General features: G+C 40.7%; 1 protein-coding gene across 2 annotated transcripts; it reads left to right on the top strand.

Moving 5' to 3' along the window:
• Positions 1-43: 43 nt before the first annotated feature.
• On the top strand, positions 44-26,838 carry SLC4A1AP (solute carrier family 4 member 1 adaptor protein). Of its 2 annotated transcripts, XM_066266794.1 has the most exons (14): positions 46-891; positions 1,105-1,300; positions 3,101-3,223; positions 4,008-4,068; positions 4,413-4,552; positions 7,600-7,760; positions 8,483-8,552; positions 9,633-9,819; positions 14,194-14,305; positions 16,878-17,109; positions 20,525-20,611; positions 21,499-21,566; positions 23,224-23,293; positions 26,507-26,838. In XM_066266794.1, the coding sequence occupies exons 1-14, from the start codon at positions 232-234 to the stop codon at positions 26,554-26,556; spliced, it is 2,217 nt and encodes a 738-aa protein (XP_066122891.1). In that variant the 5' UTR covers positions 46-231; the 3' UTR covers positions 26,557-26,838. The 2 variants fall into 2 exon arrangements, with proteins under 2 accessions (XP_066122892.1, XP_066122891.1); XM_066266795.1 differs by lacking the exon at positions 20,525-20,611 and having other exon boundaries at positions 44-891.
• The last annotated feature ends 801 nt before the right edge of the window (positions 26,839-27,639 follow it).

Consider the following 27,639-nt stretch of genomic DNA (forward strand, 5'->3'; position numbering starts at 1 on the left):
TGCAACCTCTAAACATGTCCCCATTCTGATAGCATCCCGAACATCTTCTGTTTTTCTCTTACGACCTTCTGGTCATACGCACCTTTTCACGGCGCTCTCTTCACCCCCTCTCCCCCCATCGCTGCCCAGAGAAGGCTCTGGGAGCTGGGGAGAGGGAGGCGTGGAGAGGAACGTGAAGACCGAAGGGTGAGGTTTCCCAGGACCAAATTTCGAGCCTGCACCCGATGAAGGATGGCTGATAGTACTTCTCCGTCTGAGTGTTCTGCTTTGCAAGAACTCAATGGAGACTTCAAAAAGCCAGCTCTGCCGTTGCCCCCGGCGGCGAGGGGCAAGATCCCGGCCCCTAATCCTTCAAACCCCGAGGAGGTGCAAGAGAGGCCCACGGCACTGCTGGACCCAGATTCCGGGGAGTCTGACGGCCCTCCGGCTCGGCCCGATAGCGCGGAGACCCGGAGTCCACCGGAGGAGCAGCCGCGGCCCCTCACAGCGGCTCCTGCTCCCGGCGGCCCGGCCCGGGCTCCTCCTTACCAAGAGCCGTCGTGGGGCTGCCCCGCCACGGCCGCCTACAGCCTAGAAGCCCTGAAGGGCGGCACGATCCTTGGCACCCGTAGCTTGAAAGGGACCAGTTACTGCCTTTTCGGGAGGCTGCCTAGCTGCGACGTGTGCCTGGAGCACCCTTCGGTGTCTCGGTACCACGCCGTGCTGCAACACGGGGCGTCCGGCCCGGACGGAGACTGCGACGGCCTCGGGCCTGGCTTCTACCTCTACGACCTGGGAAGCACCCACGGTACCTTTCTCAACAAAACCCGCATCCCACCCCGCACCTATTGCCGGGTCCACGTCGGGCATGTTTTTCGCTTGGGCGGCAGCACTAGGCTCTTTATTCTTCAGGTAAGTAGAAAAACCTAGAATTGAAATTTCTGGAGTTCACCGGGCTTGGGTTCCTGAGCTCCTTAAGCTTTCGCTGAGGAAGGAGATTCTCCTAGTCAGAGATTACATAAGTGAAGAAATGTGGCCCCTCATCTCCAAACCTCAGAACACATTGACATATTCCTGAAAGTCCAATCCTGGACTCTAAAAGAATTCTTTTGCTTGGTTCCTTAGGGACCAGAGGCAGACCAAGAGGCAGAATCGGAGTTGACAGTAACGCAGTTGAAGGAATTGCGCAAGAAGCAGCAAATGATGTTGGAGAAGAAGATGCTAGGAGACGACTCAGATGAAGATGAGGAAATGGATACCACTGAAAGGAAGAGAAATACTAGTAGTCAAGATGATGAAATGGGCTGCACGTGGGGAATGGGTAAGAAATTAAAATTGCTGCCAGAGGTTAATATTTTGAAATCATTACTAGAGGTATCCTCAAATGTTTATCATGCAACTTTTCATGACTCGTTGAGATAGGACAAATACAGTTTTCACCGGAGGTTACTGAAACCCAGATTCAAAATTGCCCGATTTTTGCCCAAAAAATTGAAGTATGGACATTGGATTTCTTTGAATGTGTTTTACAGTTTACTCCCTTGTTGGAAACTCGTCCTCCGCAATTAGTTTGGTATTTTTACCATTTAAAAAAATATTTTTTTATTAAGGACTGACTTTGATTACCACTAAAGGGGCTGGTACTATATTTAAACAGATAAATATAGAATGTTCTTTTGAATTTTTTTGTTTGTTGTATAAATATACTGACATGTGAACTATCTCATCAGAGAAAGCTGGTCCCTGAGCCAGCGGAGCTAGGGATGGGTATTCAGGAGTTAGGAATATAAAAAGAAGAGTCCTTAATATGTTGTTGGTAGGACAGGATAAGTGCCAAGCAATATCTAGAAACCATGCTAAAGTAAAGATTTAGAGTATGGAGCAATCGCTGAGGACTTAGATCTGCGATGTGCCACTAGCCATGTGGTTTTATTGGACATTCACAGTGTGGCTAGTCCAAAACAGCATGTGCTGTAAATGTAAAAAACACACTGATTATTAAAGATGTAGTGTGAACAAAAAATGAAAATATCTCATTGATAATATTTTTATATTGGTAATAATTGCACCTGTTGTTTTTTTTAAATATGACTACTAGAAGATGTTAGATTACATATGTGACTTTGATTATATCTCTGTTGGGCATCACTGACTTAGATCTTTGGGAAAGTTTATAACCAGAAGGGTCTTTTACTGGGACTTGAAGGAAAGGAAAAAAAGCTCTTAGGCAGTTGAGCATTGGAAGTGGTGTTCAAGGCAGGAGGGTTTGATGATTTTAAGTGAGTAATGAATAAACCAGTCGATTTTGCAGAAATGGGAAATATTAAGAAATTTTACTGGAGGCAGTGTAGAAACCTAGATGTGAGAGAATGAGGTGGCCAGGCTGAGGAGCTTAGGTTTTTGTTTTCCCCATAGAAAATGTGGTAGGTAATTTAGCTTTTAAAACACAGTGAAGGAGAAAAAAAAAGGTGCCACAAAAACAAGTTTTAAATTGTCACACAATTTAGAAAACCTGAACATGTTGATACTGGTGGACTTTTGGTTGTTGTCCCCCGCCTCTTCTATTAATCACTGATAACTGTGTCTTTATGAAGCCTGAAAGGATGGATAGTGGATGTGATTCAGGTGGGGTTTTTTTTGTTGTTTTTTTTTTGACAGAGACAGAGTCAGAGAGAGGGACAGGAACAGAGAGAAATGAGAAGCATCAATTCTTTGTTGCTGCACCTTAGTTATTCATTGATTGCTTTCTCATATGTACCTTGATCAGGGGGGCTACTGCAGAGCAAGTGACCCCTTGCTCAAGCCAACGACCTTGGGCTCAAGCTAGCGACCTTTGGGCTGAAGCCAGCGACCATGGGGGTCATATCTATGATCCCACACTCAAGCTAGTGACCCCAGGCTCCAGCTGGTGACCTCGGGGTTTCAAACCTGGGTCCTTTTTGTGTCCCAGTCCGACGCTCCATCCACTGCACCACTGCCTGGTCAGGCCAGGTGGTCTCTTCTTTTTTTTTTTTTTTTTTTGTATTTTTCTGAAGTTGGAAACGGGGAGGCAGTCAGATAGACTCCTGCATGCTGGTCTCTTCTTATATCTGATTCTTTTCTTTTTCTCCCAATCCTGTAGGAGAAGATGCAGTAGAGGATGAGGCTGAAGAGAACCCCATTGTTTTAGAGTTTCAGCAGGAAAGGGAGGCCTTTTATATAAAGGATCCGAAAAAGGCTCTCCAAGGTTTTTTTGACCGAGAAGGTATGTAAACAGATTCTGACCCTCCTGGAAGAATGTGCCCACAGCAGTGTTGTTTTCTAGATCTCTAGGTATTTAGAAATGCCATATGTTGTCTGCTGTCTTTCTTGTTAAGTACTTGCCTTGCTGTCAGTTGTGTCAGGTTTATTTTGAAAATAGTAAAAATCTTGTTAGTCTTTCCTCCCATCTTGGAGAAAAGGAAGTTCTTTTTTCTGACTTGCCTCATTCTTCTCAAAAGATCTTAGACTTTGGTGGCAGGAGATTGAACCAACTTCTTGTGATTTTTTTTTCTTTCTAATTCACCTTATCTTTTGTAATTCTTAGCATGGCTTTTGATTTTATAGGATTTAAAAAATAATTCCACAGAGGATTATTTCATTAGAGATACGTTGAAGGAACAGCTGTGTGTATGTGGATGTGTGTGTGTGTTTGTGTGTGAATGTGTGAATATATATATGAATTGGTTGCATTCTGGGCTTAATACTTACCATGCAATTGTGACAATAAACAACTGAAGTCTACAACTTAATAAAAAATGTGAAAATAGTATCAGTGAACAAAGCTATGTGTGGAGAATTGATTGTTTTGATTTGAGTTTTCTTTCTTCCTGCCTCAAGCTCATCCTAATTTTTATTATCAAACAATAATCCTTAGGAATAGAACTGAAATTTAGTTTTTAGTGTGGTAGAACAACTTGATATTCTTATTTAACTTTTGTTCTCTTTTTCCTTTGTATCAACTAGTATTTTTAGATCCTGTTGAAATTGTCTTCTCTTTCTTCCAAAAGGAGAAGAATTAGAATATGAATTTGATGAACAGGGGCATAGCACTTGGCTCTGCAGGGTGAGGTATGTTCTCTTCTCATTAATGCCCATTTCTGGAAAATGGCTTATTTCAGGTTTATTTATGGTGACAGACAGCAATCCAAAGAGTAACTTTAGTTTTAATTTTAGGCTGTTCCTGACTTGGGGTCTTGATAGTTTAGTAACACCTATTATGGGGGGGAGGTGGAATGGGTAAGAGGTGGAAGGAAAAGATTTGAAATCTAACCTTGGCAAGATAGAGCAAAATGAAGCAAGATATTGAAAAGACATCTTAAAAAAAAAATGTGACTATTACTATAACATATAAATTCTTAAAAATGAGAATTGGAGCTTAGTGCTGTGCTGTAATTCTCTCTAAACCAATGCAGATTACCTGTGGATGATTCAACCGGAAAACAATTGGTGGCTGAGGCCATTCACTCTGGAAAGAAAAAAGAAGCAATGATCCAGTGTTCACTGGAAGCTTGTCGAATCCTCGATACTTTGGGATTGCTGCGGCAGGAGGCAGGTGAGTATGCCGGAACACTTTTTTCTTTAAAAAAAAAAAAAAGAAGGAAGGAAGGAAATTATAACATGAAAGGTAATAAAACCTCTTTTTAGTGGGGAAATGTAAATTGTACAGAATTCTATGAAGTGTAAAGATTCCCTATCTCAATACCCTAAGGTAGCCATAGTTTATATTCTTCCTGACAATTTTTATGCATCTAGATGTGTGTTCAGAAGCATTAAACCCTTCATTCTGAAAATATAATTATTCTGGCTTTACTCTTGGTTTTTGGCTGGGAATAGAATTCTAAATTGGAAATAATTTTACTTCACTTCTTTGAAGGCATTGCTCTTTTTGTCTTATATCCAGTGATGCTATCAAAGTCCTAAATTGTTCAGGTTCCTGATTTATTCCCCCTCTCTCTCACTAGAAGTATGTAAGAGTTTCCCTTTGTTTTCAATGTTATGAAACTTCACTATGATGTACCTTTCTGTGGGTCTATCCACCCACTATTCTGGGTGCTTGTTGGGTCCTTTTGACCTGGAAACCTTGGCATTTCAGGAATATTTCTGGACTTGTACTGTTAATCATTTCATCCCTCTGTTTTCTCTGTTTCTGTGTAATTCTGTTATTTATATATAGAATCTCTTGGACTCACTATCCTCGTTATGGCAGCCTTCCTGCATTTGTTTCAGAGTATTAGGTAGAGCTGCTACCTTTCCCAATTTGTTAGAGTGGCCTAATATAATAGGTGTCCTGTAGGGTCCAGTGGCACACAGCCTCCCAGATCACCCAAGCTGGGCACTTGAGGTACACCCTTGTGTGGGCTGTGTACACCTTCCTGTTGTAGTTGAGTCTTGGTGACTATTGGCATGTCAGTAGGAAGGATTTACACCCAGAACAATCAGCTGCAAGGACTGCCTGCAATTACCAACCCCCAACCTCTGACCACTGTGGAGAATCAGCTGTGCAGAAGCCCACCCCACAGAGCAGGGCTTACTTCAGCAGGGCTCTGGTCTCCACTGAGTCCTTCTCTTGAGTTTGTGGCTTGTGGATATGGTTGGGTGGTGGTGCTTTGACTGGTCCAAAGCTGTTCACTGGGTGTATTGACTCTCGGGTCTCCTGGGAGGTGTAGTCCAACATCTGCCGTCACCTGTATTCTGCTCAGGGCCATCTGGCATGAGCTATGGAGTGGTCTGCAGATGGCTGCTACGAGTGCTGGGCTTGGAGGTGTCCAGGAGAGGCCAAGCTGTGAAATAAGGCTTGCTGCTGCTAGTTCCAGGGCTGAGCCACTTAACAAGAGGCATGGGGCACACTGAGGCCAGGTGCTGCTTGTTTGAGAGAGATTTTAGGAAAATCTGAAGCATGAGCCAAGACAGGACATTCATATGGAAAAATCACTGGAAACTGCTTGGGTGGGCCTGAAAACTAGGTGGGGTGGGGCCTCAGGGAATCACCAGGGTGGGGCAAACAGTGTGAGCCAGGTTGATGGAGTCTTAGATATGGCACCCACCAGCTGGCTCATCAAAGGAACATGGCCTCAGTCAGCATTTCTGTTTGTGAGGAAGCTCACCCTCCGCTCTTTCCTTTTTGCTGAACAATTTAGTTTCTTCCCATATGTCCCTGGTGCCTTTCAAGCTGCTGCCCTAGTGCTGGAGCTCAGAGGGAGTGAGTCTGAGTAAGTCCGTGTGTGCGCTCTTTAAGAGGAACTGCCTGGGACTGCAGAAGCCCACCTTCACCATTAGCCTCAGTGCCTGCTGGTTTTTACAGCCATAAGTTACGGAGACTTCTCTTCCCTCCTGAGCTGGGGGTCCTGGTATTGGCCTGGGACCCTTTGCTCCTCAGGTGGATTTTTATCCACCACACATGGGTGTGGGTCCACCCTGTTCCATGTCTCTGCCCATCCTACTGGTCTTAATATGGCTTCTTTAAATCCCTAATTGTAGGATTTCTATTCAGCCTGATTACAGGTGTTTCTGAATGATGGTTGTTCTGTAGTTAAGTTGTAATTTTAATGTGATTGTGGGAGGAGGTGAATACTGCCTTAATTTGAATTTTTAGAATTATTTTTTAAAAGTTTAACATTTTTTCAAGGTCCTGGCCGGTTGGCTCAGTGGTAGAGTGTTGGCCTGGCATATGGACGATGGGTTCAATTCCTGGTCAGGGCACACAGGAGAAGCGCCCATCTGCTTCTCTACCCCTCCCTCTTCTTCTCTCTCTCTCTCTGTTTGTCTCTCCGTCTTCCCTTCCTGCAGCCATGGCTTGATTGGAGCAAGTTGGCCCCAGGCCCTGAGGATGGCTCCTTGGCCTCTGCCTCAGGCGCTAAGAAGAGCTTGGATGTTCAGCAACAGAGAAGCCCCAGCTGGGCAGAGCATCGCCCCACGGGTGGATTCCAGTTGGGATGCATGCGGGAGTTTGTCTCTGCCTACCCTCCTCTCACTGAATAAAAAAAGTTTAACATTTTTTCAAATGTTTGTTAACCATTTGTATTTCTTATAATATGAATGGCTTTTATTATTCTTTTTCAAATTAGGCCTTTTCCTTATTTATCTTTTTCCTTTTATACTCATTGATTTTTTTATAGCCTTTTGCTTATTAAATAAATTAGCCCTTTTCATTTTTTATTGTGGTAAAATATACATAACATAAAATTTACCATTTTAAGCATTGTTAAATGTAAAGTTCAGTGGCATTAAAGATATTCATGTTGCTGTACAAGCATCACTATGTCCATCTCCAGAACTTTTTCATCATCCCATATCAAATCTTTGTACCCATTAAACACTAACTTCCCATTCTTCATCCCCCTTGGTCCCTGGTAACCACTATTCTACTTCCTGTCTTTATGAATTTGAGTGCTATAAGTACCTTATATAAGTGGAATTATGTAGTATGTGCTTTTTGTGTCTGGTTTATTTCACTTAGCAGGTATAGTCCTTTTCCTGTGTAGTTTGGCACGTTGTTGAATTCTCTATTTTAATCAATAGTAATCTTTTAAGTTGCTTGCTTATGTGCCTTCTTTCTTTTTAAAATTTATATCATCACCATTTATTTTTATCTACCTCTAGTATCTCGGAAAAGGAAAGCAAAGAACTGGGAAGATGAAGACTTTTATGACAGTGATGATGACACATTTCTTGATCGGACTGGCCTGGTTGAGAAGAAGCGTTTGAACCGAATGAAGAAGGCTGGGAAGATTGATGAGAAGCCTGAGACCTTTGAATCACTGGCAAGTTTTATTTATAGAAGTACTGTGGTAGTTTAATTTTTTAAATAAAAAAAATGGTGTTTAAATTTTATAATTACAATTTTTAAAGCAATAGCATTGAAATCTTTTGTGATATGCAAATTTATTGGTACCAGTTAGTCTTATGCAAGTTGGAAAAATGTTTGGCTTGCTGCTAGAGTCTCTATCCACTACTAGTTGATATTGATCCATTAGTGAGTGTTCTTTGGATATGATGTTACCCCCCAAAAAGAAAGGAAAAAGTTCCAAGTTGAGACATTCTGAGGAGATACTGACTTTTAGGCTTCTGGCAGTCATAAATCATGAAAGGAGTATAGTTTGATAATAGTTTTAAACAGTGTATCCTTCATGAAATTGTCATAATATAGCAGGTATTTTCATTATATCAAGTAGTATTCAAAGCTTAAAACATTACTCAGCATCTATCCTTTTGATTTATCATTGAAAACAAATACCTTGAGCTTTTTCTTCTGAGTAAAATAAAGTCTGTGTCCTATACATTTCTTCCGTTTAATTCTAGTCCTTTAATTCAGAAATTAATTAAGTGAATGAATGAAAAATGTTAACTACATAAAGAACAGATTTAACTGGACTTTGAATTAATCCTCTTAGAAATTATAACAGTAGTGAAAATAAGAGTAGAAAGCTACCATATTTTGAAAGAAGAAAAACATTTGCTAACCCTGTTAATTTGGGTGTTACAGGTTGCAAAGTTAAATGATGCTGAAATGGAACTCTCTGAAATTTCTGAGAGACTGAAAGCTTCAAGCAAAGGTAAAGCGATGACACATTAACCAAATGTTTATTGAATATCTACCATAGGTAGTGCACTATGCTGGGCACTGGGCTACATTGGTTAATAAGATATGTGATACAGAATATGGACCCTTTCTAAGGAACAGCATAGCATTTTGGAACTAGAAAGAACATTTTAAATTATTTCTTATAATTTCTTTATTTAATAGGTGAGGGGAATGAAACCCACTGAGGCAAGGTTACATCCCATGGTTTTCCAGCTATACTATAACCTGTTTCTTTATTCCTAATATAGTGGTACCTTGACACACGAGTTTAATTTGTTTCATGGCCAAGCTCCTGACTTAATTTGTTGGTTTGTCAAATTAAATTACTCCATTTAAATTAATGGGAATGCAATTAATCCGTTCTGACCTCCAAAAACCACACAAATTTTTTGTTTTATATGCTTTTAAATAAGAAAATATACTTTATAAATAACAAATACATATATATATGTACATAATAAGAGAGAATGGAAAGAAATAAACTGGTTATGAAGTATATTTACCTTCAAGGTCAGGCGAAGATGCTGGCAGAAGGGGAGAATACATTAGCATAACAATGGCCCTTTCCAAGCAGGAAGGTAATTAGCAATTTCACTGACCGCTGCCCAGCACCATTTTTAACAATACAAGTGAGCAAACTCAGAAAATACAAATCTTACAGACTTATTTGCCCAACAATCATCACTTTCTTCACTGACTTTTGGCTTTTTCGCCACTTTCCTCACTTTCACTTAGAGGCTGTTTCAACAAAAACTTTTCCATGGAAATCTGTTTCTTCCTCCCTTTCAGAACGTTGGATGGGCTATCTAGTGGTGGGTGGTGGAAGCTTGTGATTCAAATATCCACTAGTGACTTAAAGCAAAAAATCCCGCAAGTGACTGCTCATCTCTCAAATTGCTCGTGATTTAAAGTGCTCGTGCGTCAAGGCACCACTGTATCAATAATGTCCTTTGTCCAGCTCTGTGTTAGTGACTTTTCTATGGAAACTTTGGCTCAGTTTTAAAACATTTGCAATTATCTTCCTAAACATGCTTTATGCCTTTCCTGACAGCTTTATCAGAGTCTCCATCTCAGGACTCTTTAGATGCGTTCATGTCAGAAATGAAGTCAGGGAGTGCTTTAGATGGTGTGTCCCGGAAGAAGCTTCACCTGAGGACTTTTGAACTGAGGAAGGAGCTACAGAGACTTAAAGGGCTGATAAAAATTGTAAAGCCAGCAGAGATTCCAGAACTAAAAAAGTAAGTCTTAGTTATACTTTTTTTTAGTCTTAGTTATACTTGTAATTTTATTTAAAAAAATTTTTGTGTGTAATCACTATTTATGTTTATACATTTTTATTTATTTATTTATTTATTTTTAAATTAATTTTGAGAGAGGAGAGAGAGAGAGAAGGGGGGGGAGGAGCAGGAAGCATCAACTCCCATATTTGCCTTGACCAGGCAAGCCCAGGGTTTTGAACTGGCGACCTCAGCGTTTCCAGGTCGACACTTTATCCACTGCACCACCACAGGTCAGGCCTATTTTTCAATTACAATTGACATGCCATAGTATATTAGTTTCAGGTGTACAAAATAGTGATTAGACATTTACATAATTTATGAAGTGATCACCACAATATGTACATGGAATTTTAAATAAGCACGTTTGTGTTGTTAACATATTGAATTATAGTTTAATCTTTCAGATAATCATATTTGAATAGAAATAAAATACGCTGCTTATAAAAATTAGGGTATATTTCAATGCTTCATATTCATTTTGTTCTTTTTTTTTTTTTTGCATTCATTGGTTAATTCTTGTATGTATCCTAAACTGCAATCAAACCTGCAACTTGGGTGTTTCGGGACAACGCTCTAACCAACTGAGCCACCTGGCCAGTGCCGAGTAAATTATTTTAGAAATAAGCCATCCCTAGTGAGCAGAAACCAGGTTGGCATCTCAAAAGGTGGTACTGCGTAGATGGATTTAACTCACGAAGGCAGTTAACTATAGAAAGTTTCTTGTTTCTTTTAGCTGTGCTATCCAGTCAGCACCCAATAGTGACATGTGATATTTAAATTAAATTCAAAATGCAGTTCCTTAGTCACACTAGGCACATTTCATGGGCTCAATAGCCACCTGTGCCTAGTGGCTACTGTATTGTACAGAGAGAACATTTCCATCAAGGCAGAAAGTTCTGTATTGGGTGGACAGTGCTGCTTTAGATTGTCGATAAGCATTTATTCAGCCCCTCACCCGTGAGTACAAACCTGCAACTCGATGCTGTGAGCATGGCATAGAAGAATATCTAGAATTGAGAGGCACCTCTTCTTACAGAGATGTGGAGATAAAATGTTTCTGGAGCCCTTGACCATCTGTACAGAAAATATATCCTCAGATTACTAGCAGGTTTATTCAAAGATTTACATGTCATTTGGATAGTTAATACAGTGATTTATAGATTAGTCCACAAAATTCTATTTGACCCAAATGATAATTGAGTTATCAGTAGTGAGGTGGTGGGTTCACACTGGAGTTAGACTTCCTGGATTCCATTCTTAGCTCTATTGATGACATTAAGGGTATTTTGAGGCAAATTATATAACTTATTTGATTTTTGCTTTCCTCGTTTGTAAATCAGAAGTAATGATTTTGCAAAGATGAAATGAATAGCACTTAACAAAAAGCTGGCATATATGTATTATTTTCATTATTGCCGTAATTTTTACTATTTCTTTTTTTTTTTTTTAATTTTTTTTTCTTTTTCTTTTTCTGAAGCTGGAAACAGGGAGAGACAGTCCGATAGACTCCCGCATGTGCCTGACCGGGATCCACCCGGCACGCCCACCAGGGGCGAAGCTCTACCCACCAGGGGGCGATGCTCTGCCCCTCCGGGGCATCCTCTGCCACGACCAGAGCCACTCTAGCACCTGGGGCAGAGGCCAAGGAGCCATCCCCAGCGCCCGGGCCATCTTTGCTCCAATGGAGCCTTGGCTGCGGGAGGGGAAGAGAGAGACAGAGAGGAAGGAGGGGGAGGGGTGGAGAAGCAAATGGGTGCTTCTCCTATGTGCCCTGGCCAGGAATCGAACCCGGTCCCCTGCACGCCAGGCCGACGCTCTATCGCTGAGCCAACCAGCCAGGGCCTAATTTTTACTATTTCTTTTACACATAGCAACTATTTGTAACATCATTTTTGTGGAGAATAGGTAAAAACTCGGGAGACATAGTTCGGGGTAAACAAATTAACAATGAATTTTAATTACAACTCTGGAATCCTTGAATTTGGTAAGTCAGAACACCTGGAAGGTGATCTAGAAGACATCAACTTCCTTCAGAGCCTCCCCTCCTGCTGCCTGTGTGTCAGCCTAGCTTATGATCCCTTTCTGCCTCAGACAGGGTCCTCAGATGCTGTGTATCTTCCCTCTCATCTTGTCATTTGAGGGTTTAACTTCCAGACTTCCTAACTCCTCCGTCTTCTGCTTTACTGTCTTCTTTGGGCAAGTTTGCACCTCCACCAGGCCAGCCATGCTAATTAATGGAGCTGAAGAATAACAGCGTTATTTTGCCTTTGTCTTTCTATGTCAGCATCTTACTGAGGCCTATGGGGAGGGGTTGTGAAGGATAATGATTCGGCAAAGGGTCTTTAAGTTCAGGCAGGCAGTAGTATTCTGGCAGCCTTAGTAAGGAGACAGGTCTGTATCTGGTAGGGAGAGAGGGTGTGAAGCTCGGCCCACGAGTACTACCAAAGGGCCTGTCCTTTGGTGGCGCAGTGGATAAAAGCATCAACCTGGAATGCTGAGGTCACCAGTTCAAAACCCCGGGCTTGCACAAGGCACATATGAAAAGCAACTACTGTGAGTTGATGCTTCCTGTTTCTCCACCCCCCTTTCTCCATCTCTAAAATCAATAATAATAATTAAAAAAAGTACCACCGCCTGACCAGGCGGTGGTGCAGTGGATAGAGCATTGGACTGGGATGCCGAGGATCCAGGTTCGAGACTCCGAGGTCGCTAGTTTGAGCACAGGCTCATCCGGTTTGAGCAAAAGCTCACCAGCTTGGACCCAAGGTCACTAGCTCGAGCAAGGGTTACTCGGTCTGCTGAAGGCCCGCGGTCAAGGCACATATGAGAAAGCAATCAATGAACAACTAAGGTGTCGTAATGCTCAATGAAAAAAAACTAATGATTGATGCTTCTCATCTCTCCGTTCCTGTGTGTCTGTCCCTGTCTATCCCTCTCTCTGACTCTCTCTCTGTCTCTGTAAAAAAACAAACAAACAAAAAACCAAAAAAAACCCCACCAAAGAGATAGGTTTAGGTGAGAAAAGATAGTCATGGCAAATGGGCTTCAGAGTGGAGCAAGGTAGGTAGCTTCTTGTATGGGTCACTGTGAGTCAGGAGTGCCAGTGTTGTTCTTACATTTCAGAGTACAGGGCTGTCCTGTGGTCAGTGTGAAGAAAGCACAGGGTGCCTGACCTGTGGTGGCGTAGTGGGATAAAGCGTAGATTTGGAACACTGAGGTCGCTGGTTCAAAACCCCAGGCTTGCCTGGTCAAGGCACATGTGGGAGTTGATACTTCCTGCTCCTCCTCCTTCTCTCTGTCTCTCTCCCTCTTTCCCTCTCTCTCCTCTCTAAAAAGTGAATAAAGTCTTTTTTTTTTAATTTTTTTATTTATTTATTCATTTTAGAGAGGAGAGAAAGAGAAAGGAGAGAGAGACAGGGGGGAGGAGCTGGAAGTATCAACTCCCATATGTGCCTTGACCAGACAAGCCCAGGGTTTCAAACCGGCGACCTCAGCATTTCCGGGTCGACGCTTTATCCACTGCGCCACCACAGGTCAAAGAAAGCAAGCAAGCACAGGGTGTCCTCATGCTATCTTGTCATTATCAGCTTAGCCTACTTTCTGAGTGCCCTATCAACCTAACTGCCAACCTTTTTTTGTTGTTCTGCTTTTTTCCCTCATTTCTGCAGTAGTCTTGTCACTTTGCCCTTCCTCTTCTTTATCCTAGTGGGCTTAGCTTTTATAACCATGTCTAGCCAATGAGAATACTGACAAACTCATCATTGTGGGGTCTCTATTATGTCTTTGTCAGTATTCACTGCACAGGTTATCCTGCCTCCTGTCTCTCTCTCTCTCTCACACACACACACACACAGACACACACTCACTCACATTTTTTATAAACTGCTGTGCTCAGAACTATTGTGTGTGGTTAGAAGTGTAGACTACAGGTAAAAAAGGCAGTTTGAGTAGTCTTCAGAAGTTGGTGAAAATAGGGCTTTACACCATGGATACATCTCCTGCCACTTAGTGGGGATGGGGTAATGCTTACATATTGCCAATGACCTTTGTACTGTAAGCGTCATTTTATGAATGTGAAGTCACATAGCATGGTGTACTAGACTAAGGTAGGAGCTTTATCTTGCCTTTAATAACTCTGTCTGTGACATCCATAGTGTTGTTGTCCATTCAAACTCTGCTGGGCTGAATACCTCTTCCATATTGGTATATATGCTTAGATATTCATTTTGTGGAAATTTTTGTTTTGCTGAAAGTTTCTTTGTCATTGTCATGGTGTTTTTAGGTAAATTCTTGGCCTCACTGGAATAGATGTGTATAATTCCTTCTTTCTAGGACTGAAAGTCACACTGTGGATACTGAAAACAAAGCTAAAAAGCTTACATTGCCTCTCTTTGGTGCCATGAAAGGAGGAAGCAAATTCAAATTAAAAACTGGGACAGTAGGGGTAAGTTGTGGGTCAAGGTGTTAAACCTCTAGCCTTTAAGTTATCTGAGCTAATTTTTCTTATGTTCAAAGCTCAAGTGACTCATTTTATAATATGAGTCATTTTCTCTTAAAAAATGTGAAAAGGCCTATGGGCTTGGTATGATCATATCTTTCTCAGGTCTTGGTTCTTGGATTTTTCTCTTCAGTTTAGGGTTATCAAGAATTAATGGGGCCTGACCAGGCGGTGGCGCAGTGGATAGAGCGTCGAACTGCGATGTGGAGGACCCAGGTTCAAGACCCTGAGGTCGCCAGCTTGAGCGCGAGCTCATCTGGTTTGAGCAAGGCTGTCCAGCTTGAGCCCAAGGTCTCTGGCTCGAGCAAGGGGTCACTCACTCTGCTGTAGCCCCCTGGTCAAGGCACATATGAGAAATCAATCAATGAACAACAACTAAGGAACTGCAATGAAGAATTGATGTTTCTCATCTCTCTCCCTTCCTGTCTGTCTGTCCCTATCTGTCCCTCTCTCTGACTCTGTCTCTCCCACAAGAAAAAAAAAAAAATTAATGGGGAAAAAAAGAAGATAAAGAACAAAAAACTAATAAAAATATGAAACAAATGGAAGAATTGATTTATACCAATCAACTTGCATGTCACTGATTTGTAAATTAGAATACCAGTTAATTAATTTGTGATGACTGTTACATTTAAAAAAGGGTCTCCTATATTAAATGCTTCTCTCCTGGTGGATAGATGTTATAATGCTTAGACTCAACTAACATTTGTTAGTAACATAGTCTATGCACCTGGCTCTACCATGTGGTTTTTCCTTCATTTAATCTTGCCAACACCTTGTGATGTGTGGGAATTATTACTTCTCACAGGTAAGGAAACCAGGTCACAGAGGTTAAATATAAGATCACATCATCAGTAAGTAATTAGACTGGTAAGCAAATCCAGGTCTTCTGTCTGTTGAGTTTTGTGATCTTTCTACTGTTCTCTAATAGTTCACTGATGTATGTTTTTGCTTTAGTTATATCCCTATTTGTAGTTTCAGTGTTTCAAAGGTTTTCATCACCCTAAAGAACTGAACCTTGTGTATTAGTGTGCTAGGGCTGCCATAACAAAACACCACAGACTGGGTGGCTTAAACAACAGATTTATTTTCTCAAGATTAGTGTGCCAGCAGAGATGGTTTGCTCTGGGGCCTCTTTTGTTGGCTTGTAGATGGCTGCCCTCTTGCTGCCTCTTCCCATGGTCATCCCTCTGTGCATTTGTACCATTCCTCTTATAAGGACACCAGTCATGTTGGATTAGAGCCCCACCTTAAAAGCCTCGTTTTTACTTAGCTCTTTAAAGATCTTATCTCCAAATACAATTACATTCTGAGGTAGTGGGTAGGGATTGGGACTTCAATTTATGAATCTTGGGAGTACTGTACCTCATTCAGCCAACATCTTAAATTAGGGACTACTGCCCTCTGGTGGCAGGGGTCCGAAGTTCCAGCCATATGTGGTTTACCTGAAATAGAAGCTTTTCTGTGTTGGGGTTGGGGTGGGCGGATACTTATGTTGTAGTACAAGAAAAACTCTTTACTGAAAAGCTCTTCTTAGATGATTTTCAAATACATTCTATATTTAAAACATGATATATCCAACATACTCTTTGATACCTTCTCTCCATTCCTTAAGCTGTGGTATACTTTTTCTAATAACTTTATTAAAAGTTTTGATTAGAACAGTTGGCCTTATTCTTCAAGAAATGGCTTCCTTTTCCTCAGGATCTGTTTTACTTACTTACATGTTTTATTTCCTTGAAATTGTGTTAAATATAAAATGAAAAGAGTTCACTAATGATTATTTCTTAGAAATGTGAGTCTCATTTACTGCCTAGAAGATTTTGTAATGAATTAAGATCCTTTATCATCATGAGGGGGTAACAAGACAGAATTTCTGCAGCTGATACTCCCCTGGAATAAATGTTTTCATTCTTTACCAGCTCTTTTCAGTGTTTCATACTTAATATTCTTTTGACCCTAGAAACTAATAAACATACTCTTTTTTATTTTTATACAGGGACAGAGATAGAGTCAGAGAGAGGGATAGACAGGGACAGACAGACAGGAACAGAGAGAGATGAGAAGCATCAATCATCAGTTTTTCGTTTTGACACCTTAGTTGTTCATTGATTGCTTTCTCATATGTGCCTTGACCGCGGGCCTTCAGCAGACTGAGTAACCCCTTACTTGAGCCAGCGACCTTGGGTCTGAGCTGGTGAGCTTTTTTTTTTTTTTTTTTTTTTTTTGCTCAAGCCAGATGGGCCCGTGCTCAAGCTGGCAACCTCGGAGTCTCGAACCTGGGTCCTCCACATCCCAGTCCAATGCTCCATCCACTGCGCCACTGCCTGGTCAGGCTAAATATACTCTTTAAGGGTCCATAGATGGATGAAATTCCATGTGAAAGTCCTACTTTCAGCAAACTTATGCAGTTTATCACCATATGGAGGTTAGAGATTCCACACATTTAGCTTGACCCCCTGGAAGAGATTCCTTTGTCATGCAGAACTACTTATTTCTGGTTTTGTTTCCCTTACAGAAGTTACCTCCCAAGCGTCCTGAACTCCCTCCAGCTCTAATGAGAATGAAGGATGAGCCTGAAGTGGAAGAGGAGGAGGAGGAGGAAGAGGAAGAGGTGAAGGAGGAGGATCAGGAAAAGAACCTGGAGGCTGGATGCAGTAGGTTGCAGCAAGAGAGGGGGCCAGAAGAGGCAGCACAGGAAACGAGTCCCGCCACAGGTCTCATGTGTTCTGAAGAAACAAAACAGCATGGTAATACATTTCTTCTTCCTGCACTGTACATGTAGTCGGGTGTTTGCATTCATTGTGGATGGCTTTGAAAAAGAAAAGCCAGTTCTTGACTGCATTTTTTGACTTTGAAATACTTTGTGATATGTGATACAGCTGATTCTGTGGAAACATACTTTCCGAAAATGCCAATCATTTTTTATCCTCATTGCAAAATAAGGGCAGGTATTTCTAGTCTGTCCCAGAATTATTGAAAATTGAAAGCTATGGAATCTGAAACCCCAGCTGCCGTGGTCAGTCCTAAGCTGTTGCCACTGATTGCTCAGTGGAATATGATGGATGATGAGGCCTGATCAGGTAGTCTGGGTTAAGCCTTCCCTTTCTTATTACCCTTCCAACCCCCATCCTAAAGCAGACATTAGGCATAATTGTACCCACTGGACATTCTTCTTGGGAAGCATCATGATACTCATTTTTTTGTCCATGGTGCCTAGCAGAGAACCTGACACATAGTATTTATTTACCTACCACAGCAAAGGTTTGGTGAAAAGGAGAATTGATTGGTTTTTAAATGTATTTTCTGGTTAGTGGTAGAGCATCAATCTGGCATGTGGATGTCCCGGGGTTCAATTGCCAGTCAGGGCACACAGGAGAGGCAACCATCTGCTTCTCCACCCCTCCCCCTCTCCTTTCTTTCTCTCTGTGCCTCTCTGTCTCTCTCTCTCTTCCCCTCCTGTAGCCATGGCTTGATTGGTTTGAGTGCATCAGCCTTGGGTGCTTAGGATGGCTCCGTGGAACCTCCATTTCAGGCACTAAAAATAGCTTGGTTGCGAGCATGGCCCCAGATGGGAAGAGCATCGGCCCCAGACAGGAGTTGCTAGGTGGATCCTAATGGGGTGCATGTGGCATTCTGCTTCTATCTCCCCTCCTTCACTTGGAAAAAAGAAAAATAAAAAATAAAATAAATATTTTTTCTGATCATAAAAAGAGTATATGCTCATTTAGAAACTGAATCATACATAAAAGTCAAGAAAAGAGAATTCTCCCACGATTTCATCCTGAAAGATGATTGTTTATCTTTTTAGTATCCTCTTATCCCTTGTCAATTGTAGGATTATTTTTCTGCAGGTTGGCTAAACTGTTTAGCAACATTAAGTCTGCACAGAAAATAGGGAGCAAGAGAGAAAAAACAATTGGCATTGCATGTGTGTGGGAATGCAGGCGTATCTTCTTCCAAAGCAAACCAAGCTTGTCTGCATAAAACACCAGGCCTGCTATGTAGATGTTCTCTTGAATCATCTTCAGTTGTTAAAGTTAGCATTTCCTCCTGAGAGTAATAAATCTTTTGTTTTTTTGCATTCTCCTTTGTTTAGTTATTGGCAAAATGCTTGGTCTTTTCAAAAAAGGTACTTATACTTCTTTTTTTTAATTTTTTTTAATTTTTCTGAAGTTGGAAATGGGGAGGCAGACAGACTCCCGCATGCACCTGACCAGGATCCACCCGGCATGCCCACCAGGGGGCGGTGCTCTGCCCAACTGGGGCATTGTTCTGTTGCGACCAGAGCCATTCTAGCACCTGAGGTGAGGCCATGGAGCCATCCTCAGTGCCCGGGCCAACTTTGCTCCAGTGGAGCCTCGGCTGCGGGAGGGGAAGAGAGAAACAGAGAGGAAGGAGAGAGTGAGGGGTGGAAAAGCAGATGGACGCTTCTCCTGTGTGCCCTGGCCAGGAATCGAACCCGAGACTCCTGCACACCAGGCCGACGCTCTACCACTGAGCCAACCAGCTAGGGCAAGCTTATACATACTTTTTAAAAATTTTTATTAATTTTAGTTTATTGTGTTAACATGGATTCAAGTGTCCCCATTTAGTATAACTTATACATACCTTTTATGGGCCTGGTCTTTGATCCATACATTTGATCCAAAGAGCTGGAAGGGAAGCAGTAATGTGTTTTTTTGTTTGAAAACCAACACAAATATTAGTGTGTAAAAATAGAAGACTGTAAAATTTGGTTTATAATATAAATTAGTAAATCTATAGCTGATTAGGTTTACTTCAGGAGGCCTTTTTGTTTTACAACATTGAGATCATATTGTACATACTATTTTATATGTTTTAAGATATTCTTTTAAAATGTGGTTTTCAGGGACATAGTGATACTGGTTCTGGTGCTGGTGGAAGTGGGTTTGTGTGCAGTGTATAAAAAGCGTGTCGCTGGATCCTGCTTGGAGAAGCTTAGGCTTTTGCAGTAAGATTTATTTGGGTTAGAAGTAGAAGCTTGCTTATAGGTATTTAATGTCTTATTTCTCACCAAGGAAGAAGTCCAGTGTAGTCTTTATTGAGCCCAATATAAAGATCAAAGTCTAGATATTCTGTGCTATGGTTTAGCTCATATTAAAGTTTAATCCAGTCCAGGTGCTGCTCAAAGCCTCTATTTGGGAGATCATCTGGCTGCCAGCCCATGTACATGGCTGCTGCTTGGAGACCTCGTGAATGGATGAGCAGGGCAAGCTCGTTTCCAAGCAGGAAATTAAAAAGAGCTTTGTTAAGCCTGAGTGTGTATTTTTGGGCTGGGAAGGACTAGATTCCCTTAAGCTAACTGATCAGTTTTTAAAAGTATTTTATGGACTTTTATTGGTTCCTCCCACTGACAGTCAAATTTTTCTTCTAGGCTAAACTGTCCAGCCTCTGTGGTCACTGGTTCTGGCTTCCACTGCACACGCCTTAGATACAAACACAGAAACACTTCCCCCAAGCACCAGACCACAGTACCTTAAAAAAATTCCTCCTAAACCTGAGTCTGAGGGTCGAAGGCACAATGGATTCCAAGCGCACAATAAATTCCTAAAATGTGCAATTAAACCTATAAATACGTTAGCTTTCTAGCAATTAACCTACATGGAATATTGCAACTTTTTACTGAAGCAAACTCCCCGGTTTTATAAACTATAATGTCCAACTTCCTCTGCTCTCTCCCCATCAATGTTTAGCCCTCTGCCTACATTAGCAGTAGTAGTCCATCACGTGCGTGTGTCGTAACTTGTTTAATCAACTCTCTGTGGTTAGACACGTAAGTTATTTGTTAATTTTGGCTGTTTTAAACATTCTTGTATATAATAAATCTTGGTGCTCATCTCTGATTATTTTCTTTGAATATGTTCCTGGAAGTAGAATTTCTAGGAATATGTCCATTTTTAAGACTTCGGTAAGTATTGCTAAAAGTTTTCAGAGGTGGCCAGTTTTTAAAGTAGAAAATTAGTGATTCTCTGTTAGACATCTGGGGGCACATTTATTGAAAACTTAATTTTAGGTGAAGCTATAGATAGTCAAACTGGATGATTGTGTACATACTTAGCTTTTCTTGCTTTTGTTTTTGTTTTCCTGGTTCCCCACCACAAATTAAATAATAACAATATGCTTTGGTTCTGCATTTTGTAGAAAACATGTCTCAATATAGCCCAGTGGAACAGAATAAAGATTATCAAGAGATTAGTGAGACAGCTGCATCATGTGAGCAACCCTCAGGCAAGTAGCACGCAGACTCCATGGCTGCTCTGCACACAAGCAGCCAGCTGTGTCCTGGAGGAGAGTGGCAGCTGACCTCTAAGATGCAGGGAAGAGGCTGCAGCCGGGGCCCTGGAGGGAACTGGACTATATGAGAGGTTTATGCTGTCCAATTTGCTTTACTTTATTTCTTTTCCTCCCGAAGTTCCCTCTCCTTGACCCACAAAGTACCCAATGCTTTTAGGCTTCCCTCTGGCCATGCCAAGCCTCCACAATTTTACATTTCACAGAGTTGAATAATGTGCTTATCATGGGAGTGGTTCCAAAACTATGAAAAGAAATTTGAAAGTTTGGCTTTGAATAGGACTTTTTTTCTGGTTTTCTACTGCTTTTGACTGTAATGGTTAAATTGTAGTGTCTTACCCTGGTACGGTAGCTCAGTTGGTAGGGCATCGTCCCAATACACCATGGTTGCGGTTCAGTCTCTCATCAGGCACATACAAAGAGTCAACCAATGAATGCTTAAATAAGTGGGACAACAAATTATTAATTCTTTTTATGTCCTTTTGTCTAAAATAAATTAAAAACAACTAAAAAAATATATTTGGTGGCATTTATTTAAAAAAATTAGTAAACTGTAGTATAGTAAAGTCAGCCCCATTTTCCATCACCTCTTCAAATGTTGTATTTATATTCAAGCTTGTAGAATGGCCTTAGAATTAGAAAACAAGGGTTATTAGTGAAGAAAAACCTAATATATAGTCTTTACAATAACAGAAGATAAATTTGAGAATTTGATTCTTACATGTTTTCTTCAATAATTATAATGCTGTCAGGATGATTTTTTTTTTCTATTTTACTTATTCTGAAATAGCTATTGCCTCCTCTCCCCCCTTTTCTTAAATTAGCATCAAAGAATGAATATGAGAAAAATGGAAATGAATTGAAGAAAAAGAAAATTCCTGGTCCAGGCAAAGTAAGTACTTTCATCGTAATCTTCACTCCTCTGGAAGTAAAACGGAACCCACTCGTCACGGACCCCATCCAGATGAGTGAATCTGCAGGGACTGTCTTAGCAGAGTTCCCAACCGCCTTATACCCCCTCTTCTAGAAGCCTGGGCTCTATTTTATTATTATTTTCCGATTTTTACTTTTTGAATTCTCTGTTCTTGTCTCTATCTACCCTGCTCCCTATCACTGCTTACATACCTTTTTTATTAATTTGAAAATCTTCATATTCTAGTATGTAATACAAATACATTTAACTAACATATTCTAATTTCCTCCTTTTATTACACAGAAGGTAGAAGGTAATGTATTGCATTCTACATCTTGGGATTTTTTTAACCTATCATGGAAATCATTGTGTATCAGTACACCAAGAGCTTCCTCTGTATGGATGTACTCTAACCAGTTCCCTATAGATAGACACTTGGGTTGCTTCTAGTCTTTTAGCATTAGTGCTGTGAATAACCTTGTATAAACATAATTTTGTGTAGATACAGTAAGTCCCAGAAATGGATTGCTAGGTTGTTGGGAGGTCCTTATGAGTACCCTCAGGCTAGCTAATTCACAAGAGGCCACACAGGACTCGGCATGTGGCTGTACTCACAGCTGTGATTTATTACAGCAAAGGTATATACCGAGCAGTTAGCAAAGGGAAAAGGTGTCTGGGGAAACCAGACACAAACTTCCAAAGGTCCTTTTCCAGTGGAGTCACACAGGATGTGCTTAATTCCCCTAACAGCGACAATTTGTGAAGTATTGTTAACCAGGGAAGCTCATTAGAGACTCAGTGCCCAGGAATTTTATTGAGGACTGAGATCATATGGGCACACGCCTGCCTGGCATGCAGCCAGATTCTATTCTCCCAGGAGGAAAGCAGGTATCCAGCATAAATCACATTGTACTAACAGTTTAGGCACAGTGAACCACTGTTATCAGTTAGAATGGTGGGAACCCTCCTGAAATCCAAGTTCCCAGGTGCCAGCTAAGGGCCAATTTGCAAACAAGCCTTTCAAAGGGTAGCAATCAAGCTTGCTATGCTAACTTGTCTCTCCACCTAGATCAAAAGGCAAATGTGAAATTTCTTTCTGTGGGAAAGAACTCAGAGTGGCATTAACTGCTCCTTTTAAAAAGCGAGTCAGAGAGAGGGATAGATGGGGACAGACAGGAACGGAGAGAGATGAGAAGCATCAATCATCAGTTTTTCCTTGCGACACCTTAGTTGTTCATTGATTGCTTTCTCATGTGTGCTTTGACCGTTGGCCTTCAGCAGACCGAGTAACCCCTTGCTGGAGCCAGCGACCTTGGGTCCAAGCTGGTGAGCTTTTGCTCAAAGCAGATGAGCCCACGCTCAAGCTGACGACCTCGGGGTCTTGAACCTGGGTCCTCCGCATCCCAGTCCAATGCTACTGCCTGATCAGGCACTTTCACTGACAAATCAGCTCATCTAAGCTTTCCAGAAAAAAAATCAAGGTTCAGAAAGAAAATGTTCCCTCATTTGTTGATTACTTATGTCAAGATCATTAGTGGAAACTATATTCTTTTATTTTTGGTTGCTGACAGGCATAGGGATAATAATTCTTAGAATTAAAATTCTTTTGAATAAAATAACCTGTCTTTTTTTGCAGCTTCCACCAACATTTTCCTCCAAATATCCAGAAGATGACCCAGACTACTGTGTGTGGGTCCCACCTGAAGGTAGATTGTTTTAACCTTTACTTTTCTCTAAGATTTAGTTATATATCTTTGTGAATATGTAATATAGAGTAGAAGGCAAAAGTAGGTCTACAGTAATAATACAAATAAATAATACAATAATACAATAATTAATGCCTGACCTGTGGTGGCACAGTGGATAAAGCGTCGACCTAGCACGCTGAGGTCACCAGTTTGAAACCCTGGGTTTGCCTGGTCAGGGCACATATGGGAGTTGATGCTTCCTGCTCCTCCCCCCTTCTCTCTCTCTTTCTCCTCTCTAAAAAATGAATAAAAAATAAATAAATAAATAAATGATACAAAAATAAACTGTTTCTCATCCTCACAACTGGATACATACTTTTGCCAACCCTTGTATATTTAAGGTACAAAATAAGAAAGTTATAAGACTATGTAATAGAATAATCTCCCTTCTGGGGTAACAGGTAAAGTTCTAAAGAGATGCATCAACCAAATATATTTTGTGGACTCTGGATCCTTATTCAAACAAACTACTGTAAAAAAAAAATTATAAGCCAGATAATTTTGAACACTAGTTCTATATTTGATGATGCTAGGAAATTATTAATTTTTAAATTTTGTTTTTAAATTTTTTTAGCAAGTGAGAGACAGAGATAGGGAAGGAGAGAGATGAGAAGCATCAACTCATAGTTGCATCACTTTAGCTGTTCATTGATTGCTTCTCATACGTGCCTTAACTGGGGGGCTCTAGCTGAGCCAGTGACCCCTTGCTCAAGCCAGTGACCATGGGATCATGTCGATAATATCATGCTCAAGCCAGTGACCCCGCACTCAAGCTGGCGAGCCTACACTCAAGCTAAATGAACCTGTGCTCAAACCAGCAACCTCATTTTCAAGCCTGGGACCACGGAGTCCCAGGTCAGCGCTCTATTCAGTGCACCGCCACTGGTCAGGCTATTGTTAATTTTTTTAAAGTGTGAATGATGTTACAATTTTTAGAAAAAGTCCTTATCTTCTAGGAATATATAGAGAAGTGTTCACAGATGGAATGATATCTGGAATTTGCCTTAAAATAATCTGGTGGTGGGGGCTGAGAGGGTCATAGCTAAACAGGATTTCTCATGTATTAATAATTGTTAAAGTTGGATGATGGACACAAGGAGGTTCATTATATTTTTCTCTTTATTTTTATATCTTCGATTTTCTTTCAAGTAAAAATAGAATCTTCTGCCTATGCTTCACCTACTCAGTTTATTTTCTCTAGAGACAACTAAGTTGTGAGTTTCTTATGACTTCTTATATATATTATATAAAATGCATGAAATGCCTACATAAGCAATAACATACATAATATTTCACCACTTTTTTTACACAAGTGGAAGCATATTCTTTTTCCCCCTGTAGATTTATTTAAGAGCATTTTCTATCATTCAAAATAACTAAATTCATAACAGTAGTAGGCCCTATTATAGAAGTATAGAAGACATAAATGAAACCCACGGCATGTATTTTGTGAACTTTCTATTTCCCAAGTACAAGTATTTACCTTGATGAATAGCACTGCAATTTCAGTTAATTATATTGTGTTAATTTGTGTGTTAACTGAATTAAGAGTTTAATTGGTTTTGGTATATAAGAGAAGTATATACTAATCAAAATGAGAATAGTCTCCTTTTTTCTCAATTAGGATATCATAGAATTAAGTTTATCCTTTTAATCAACCTTCTCTTTTCACACTATACAAATTTTTTTTATTTTAAGATTTTATTTATTTGAAGGGTGGGGGGAGGAAGAAGTTATCAACTCACAGTTGCTTCAGTTTAGTTGTTCATTGGTTGCTTGTATATGCCTTGACCAGGCAATCCCGGGTTTAGAACCAGTGACCTCAGCATTCCAAGTCAATGCTTTATCCACTGCGCCACCAGAGGTCAGACCACACTACACAAAATTTATATTAGGAAACGTTGTTGAGATGGTTTTCAAATAAGGCAGAAAGGAGTGTTATCTGGGATTTCCTATAATAAAATATTTTCTAATTATGTCACTTTTATTTTATTATTTTATTTAATTACATCACTTTTATTTTATTTTTAATTATTCATTATTTTATTAACAACTGTTTATTAATATAAATGTTTTTTTATTCCAGATTAGTCAAACAATGTAATTTACAAAATTGGAAGAATATTTTATGCCTTCCTGTTTTGTACTTAACACTATATAGAGACCCTTCCATAGTTGTTTATAGAGTTCTTTGGGTGTTTGTGTGTGAGCCTCGTTCTTTTTTTATGGTATGGATATACCTTTACTTATTTGACCAGTTTCCTCAATGACTATTTGCTGCGTTTCCATTCTTTTGCCATTACAAACAACTCTGCAGTAAGTAACCTCTTAACATGATTTTGCAAGTCTAGAAAGGTACATATATAGAAGAAAATTCACAAAAGTTAACATGTTGGCCTGAGCAGGCGGTGGCACAGTGGATGGAGAATCGGTCTGGGTTCAAAACCACAAGGTCATCAGCTTAAGCATGGGCTCATCTGGCTTTAGTGTGGGTTCACTAGCTTGAGATAGGGTCGCTGGCTTGAGTGTGGGATCATAGACATGACCCCATGGTTGCTGGCGTGAGCCCAAAGGTCACTGACTTGAAGCTCAAGGTTGCTGGCTTGAGGAGTCAATGGCTCAGCTCTCGCCCCCCAGTCAAGGCACATATGAGAAAGCAATCAGTGAACAACTAAGGTGCTGCAATGAAAAATTGATGCTTCTCATCTCTCTCCTTTCCTGTCTGTCCCTGTTTGTCCCTCTCTCTGTCCCTCTCTCTCGCTAAAAAAAAAAAGTTAACATGCTGGATCAGAGGCTGTGAACATTTTAAAGATATTATAAATCACATTTTATAGACACTGTACCAGTTTACATTCATACATATATCCTTAAGGCAATATAGAAGATGCTTGTTTACCCGTAGTCTCATCACAGGTTGCTTTTTCTGTGGATTGGTTTTCTGATATATTAGTAATTAATAGAAATTTAATTACTAGAAATGTTTGCTTTTTTGTCTGCTAATGTTAGGGTTGAAATGAAAAGAGGACCATATTTTGAAATTGTACACAAAATGTCAAATTTCTATCATAGAAGAAATCTGTATCTGTTTTACATTTTGGCCTACTGATTCCTTTTCTCTCCTGAATTTGGAAAACTGAATATATTTCTTTCTTTCTTTATACTCTGATGTAGGTCAAAGTGGAGATGGCAGGACCCATCTTAATGACAAGTATGGCTATTGATTGCTTCAGAATCCTAGAGGAAGACCTTGTGGACCATGTGACATGGGATATTTAGGATAACCTGTCTGGTTGAGTGTCTAGAGAAGTTCAGATGATCATTTGTAAAATCTGGTGACTGGCCTTTTCTTCTGTATTGTTGGCTTCCTAAATTTATCTGCCCATCTGATTCTCTTGAACTTGGTATTTATGTTTAAAAGTGTATGTATGTAAAAAGGAACCATATATTTTGAGAATTAGTAAAGGAAGAGACATGGGTCTGTTAAAACAAGAAGGTAAAGCTGTCTCCTGTTTGTTAAAGGCCACAATGTCCTTCATTAAGTTCCAGGGACAATGTTCTTCCTGAGTAATAGGGCGCTTCTGGCAGTTTGGCTGTAGGGTTTGCTGATACTGCCTCCTCAGATCAGTGTTGAAATATGAGGTCATGCCATGGGTGTCACCCTGGGTGTCCCTGTCATTCTTGGAGTTAATGCACAATGGGGGGTTCCCACTCCCTCCCACTGTAATGTAATCCTCCTGCCAGGTTTGAGAGCAGACCCTGACTTAACAGGATACTATTCAGGACCATTGCATACCTTGTGGACAGTACTGATAAAAACTCAGCCCTTTCAATGTCCTGGACTCTGACCAATCAGATTAGATACTTCTGTAGAAAGGGCTAAATAATTAGGTTACAGAATTAAAAGCTGGATATGATGCCCAGTGTGGGGCTTCTCACCTCTGGAGAGAGGAATAAAAGTTCCTTGCTTTCTGGAAGCATAAAGAAATGCAAGAAGATATCTTACCTCCCCCACCATATAATCAATGCCTCATTTCTGCAGGAAAGGAAAGCCTGCGCATGGAAGCAGGTAGAGAGCCTGTGGACTGGGCAGGAGGCAGAGAGATGAGCAGGCAGGAGAAGTGCTCGACCCAGCACGAGAGTGGACAAGGCTGATGCTTTCCTGATGCAGACTGCGGTGTGCATGAGGTAGGCAAGAAGCAGAAGTAACAAACATCAGTTACCCTGACATGTGGGAGGTCTGATCTGCTCAAAGTGATGCCTTTCATTTCTCGGAAAGCAATACCAAGATTGGTATTGTGAGGAAT

This window comes from Saccopteryx bilineata, chromosome 3 (genome assembly GCF_036850765.1).
Source record: "Saccopteryx bilineata isolate mSacBil1 chromosome 3, mSacBil1_pri_phased_curated, whole genome shotgun sequence".
In the NCBI taxonomy this organism is placed as follows: domain Eukaryota; kingdom Metazoa; phylum Chordata; class Mammalia; order Chiroptera; family Emballonuridae; genus Saccopteryx; species Saccopteryx bilineata.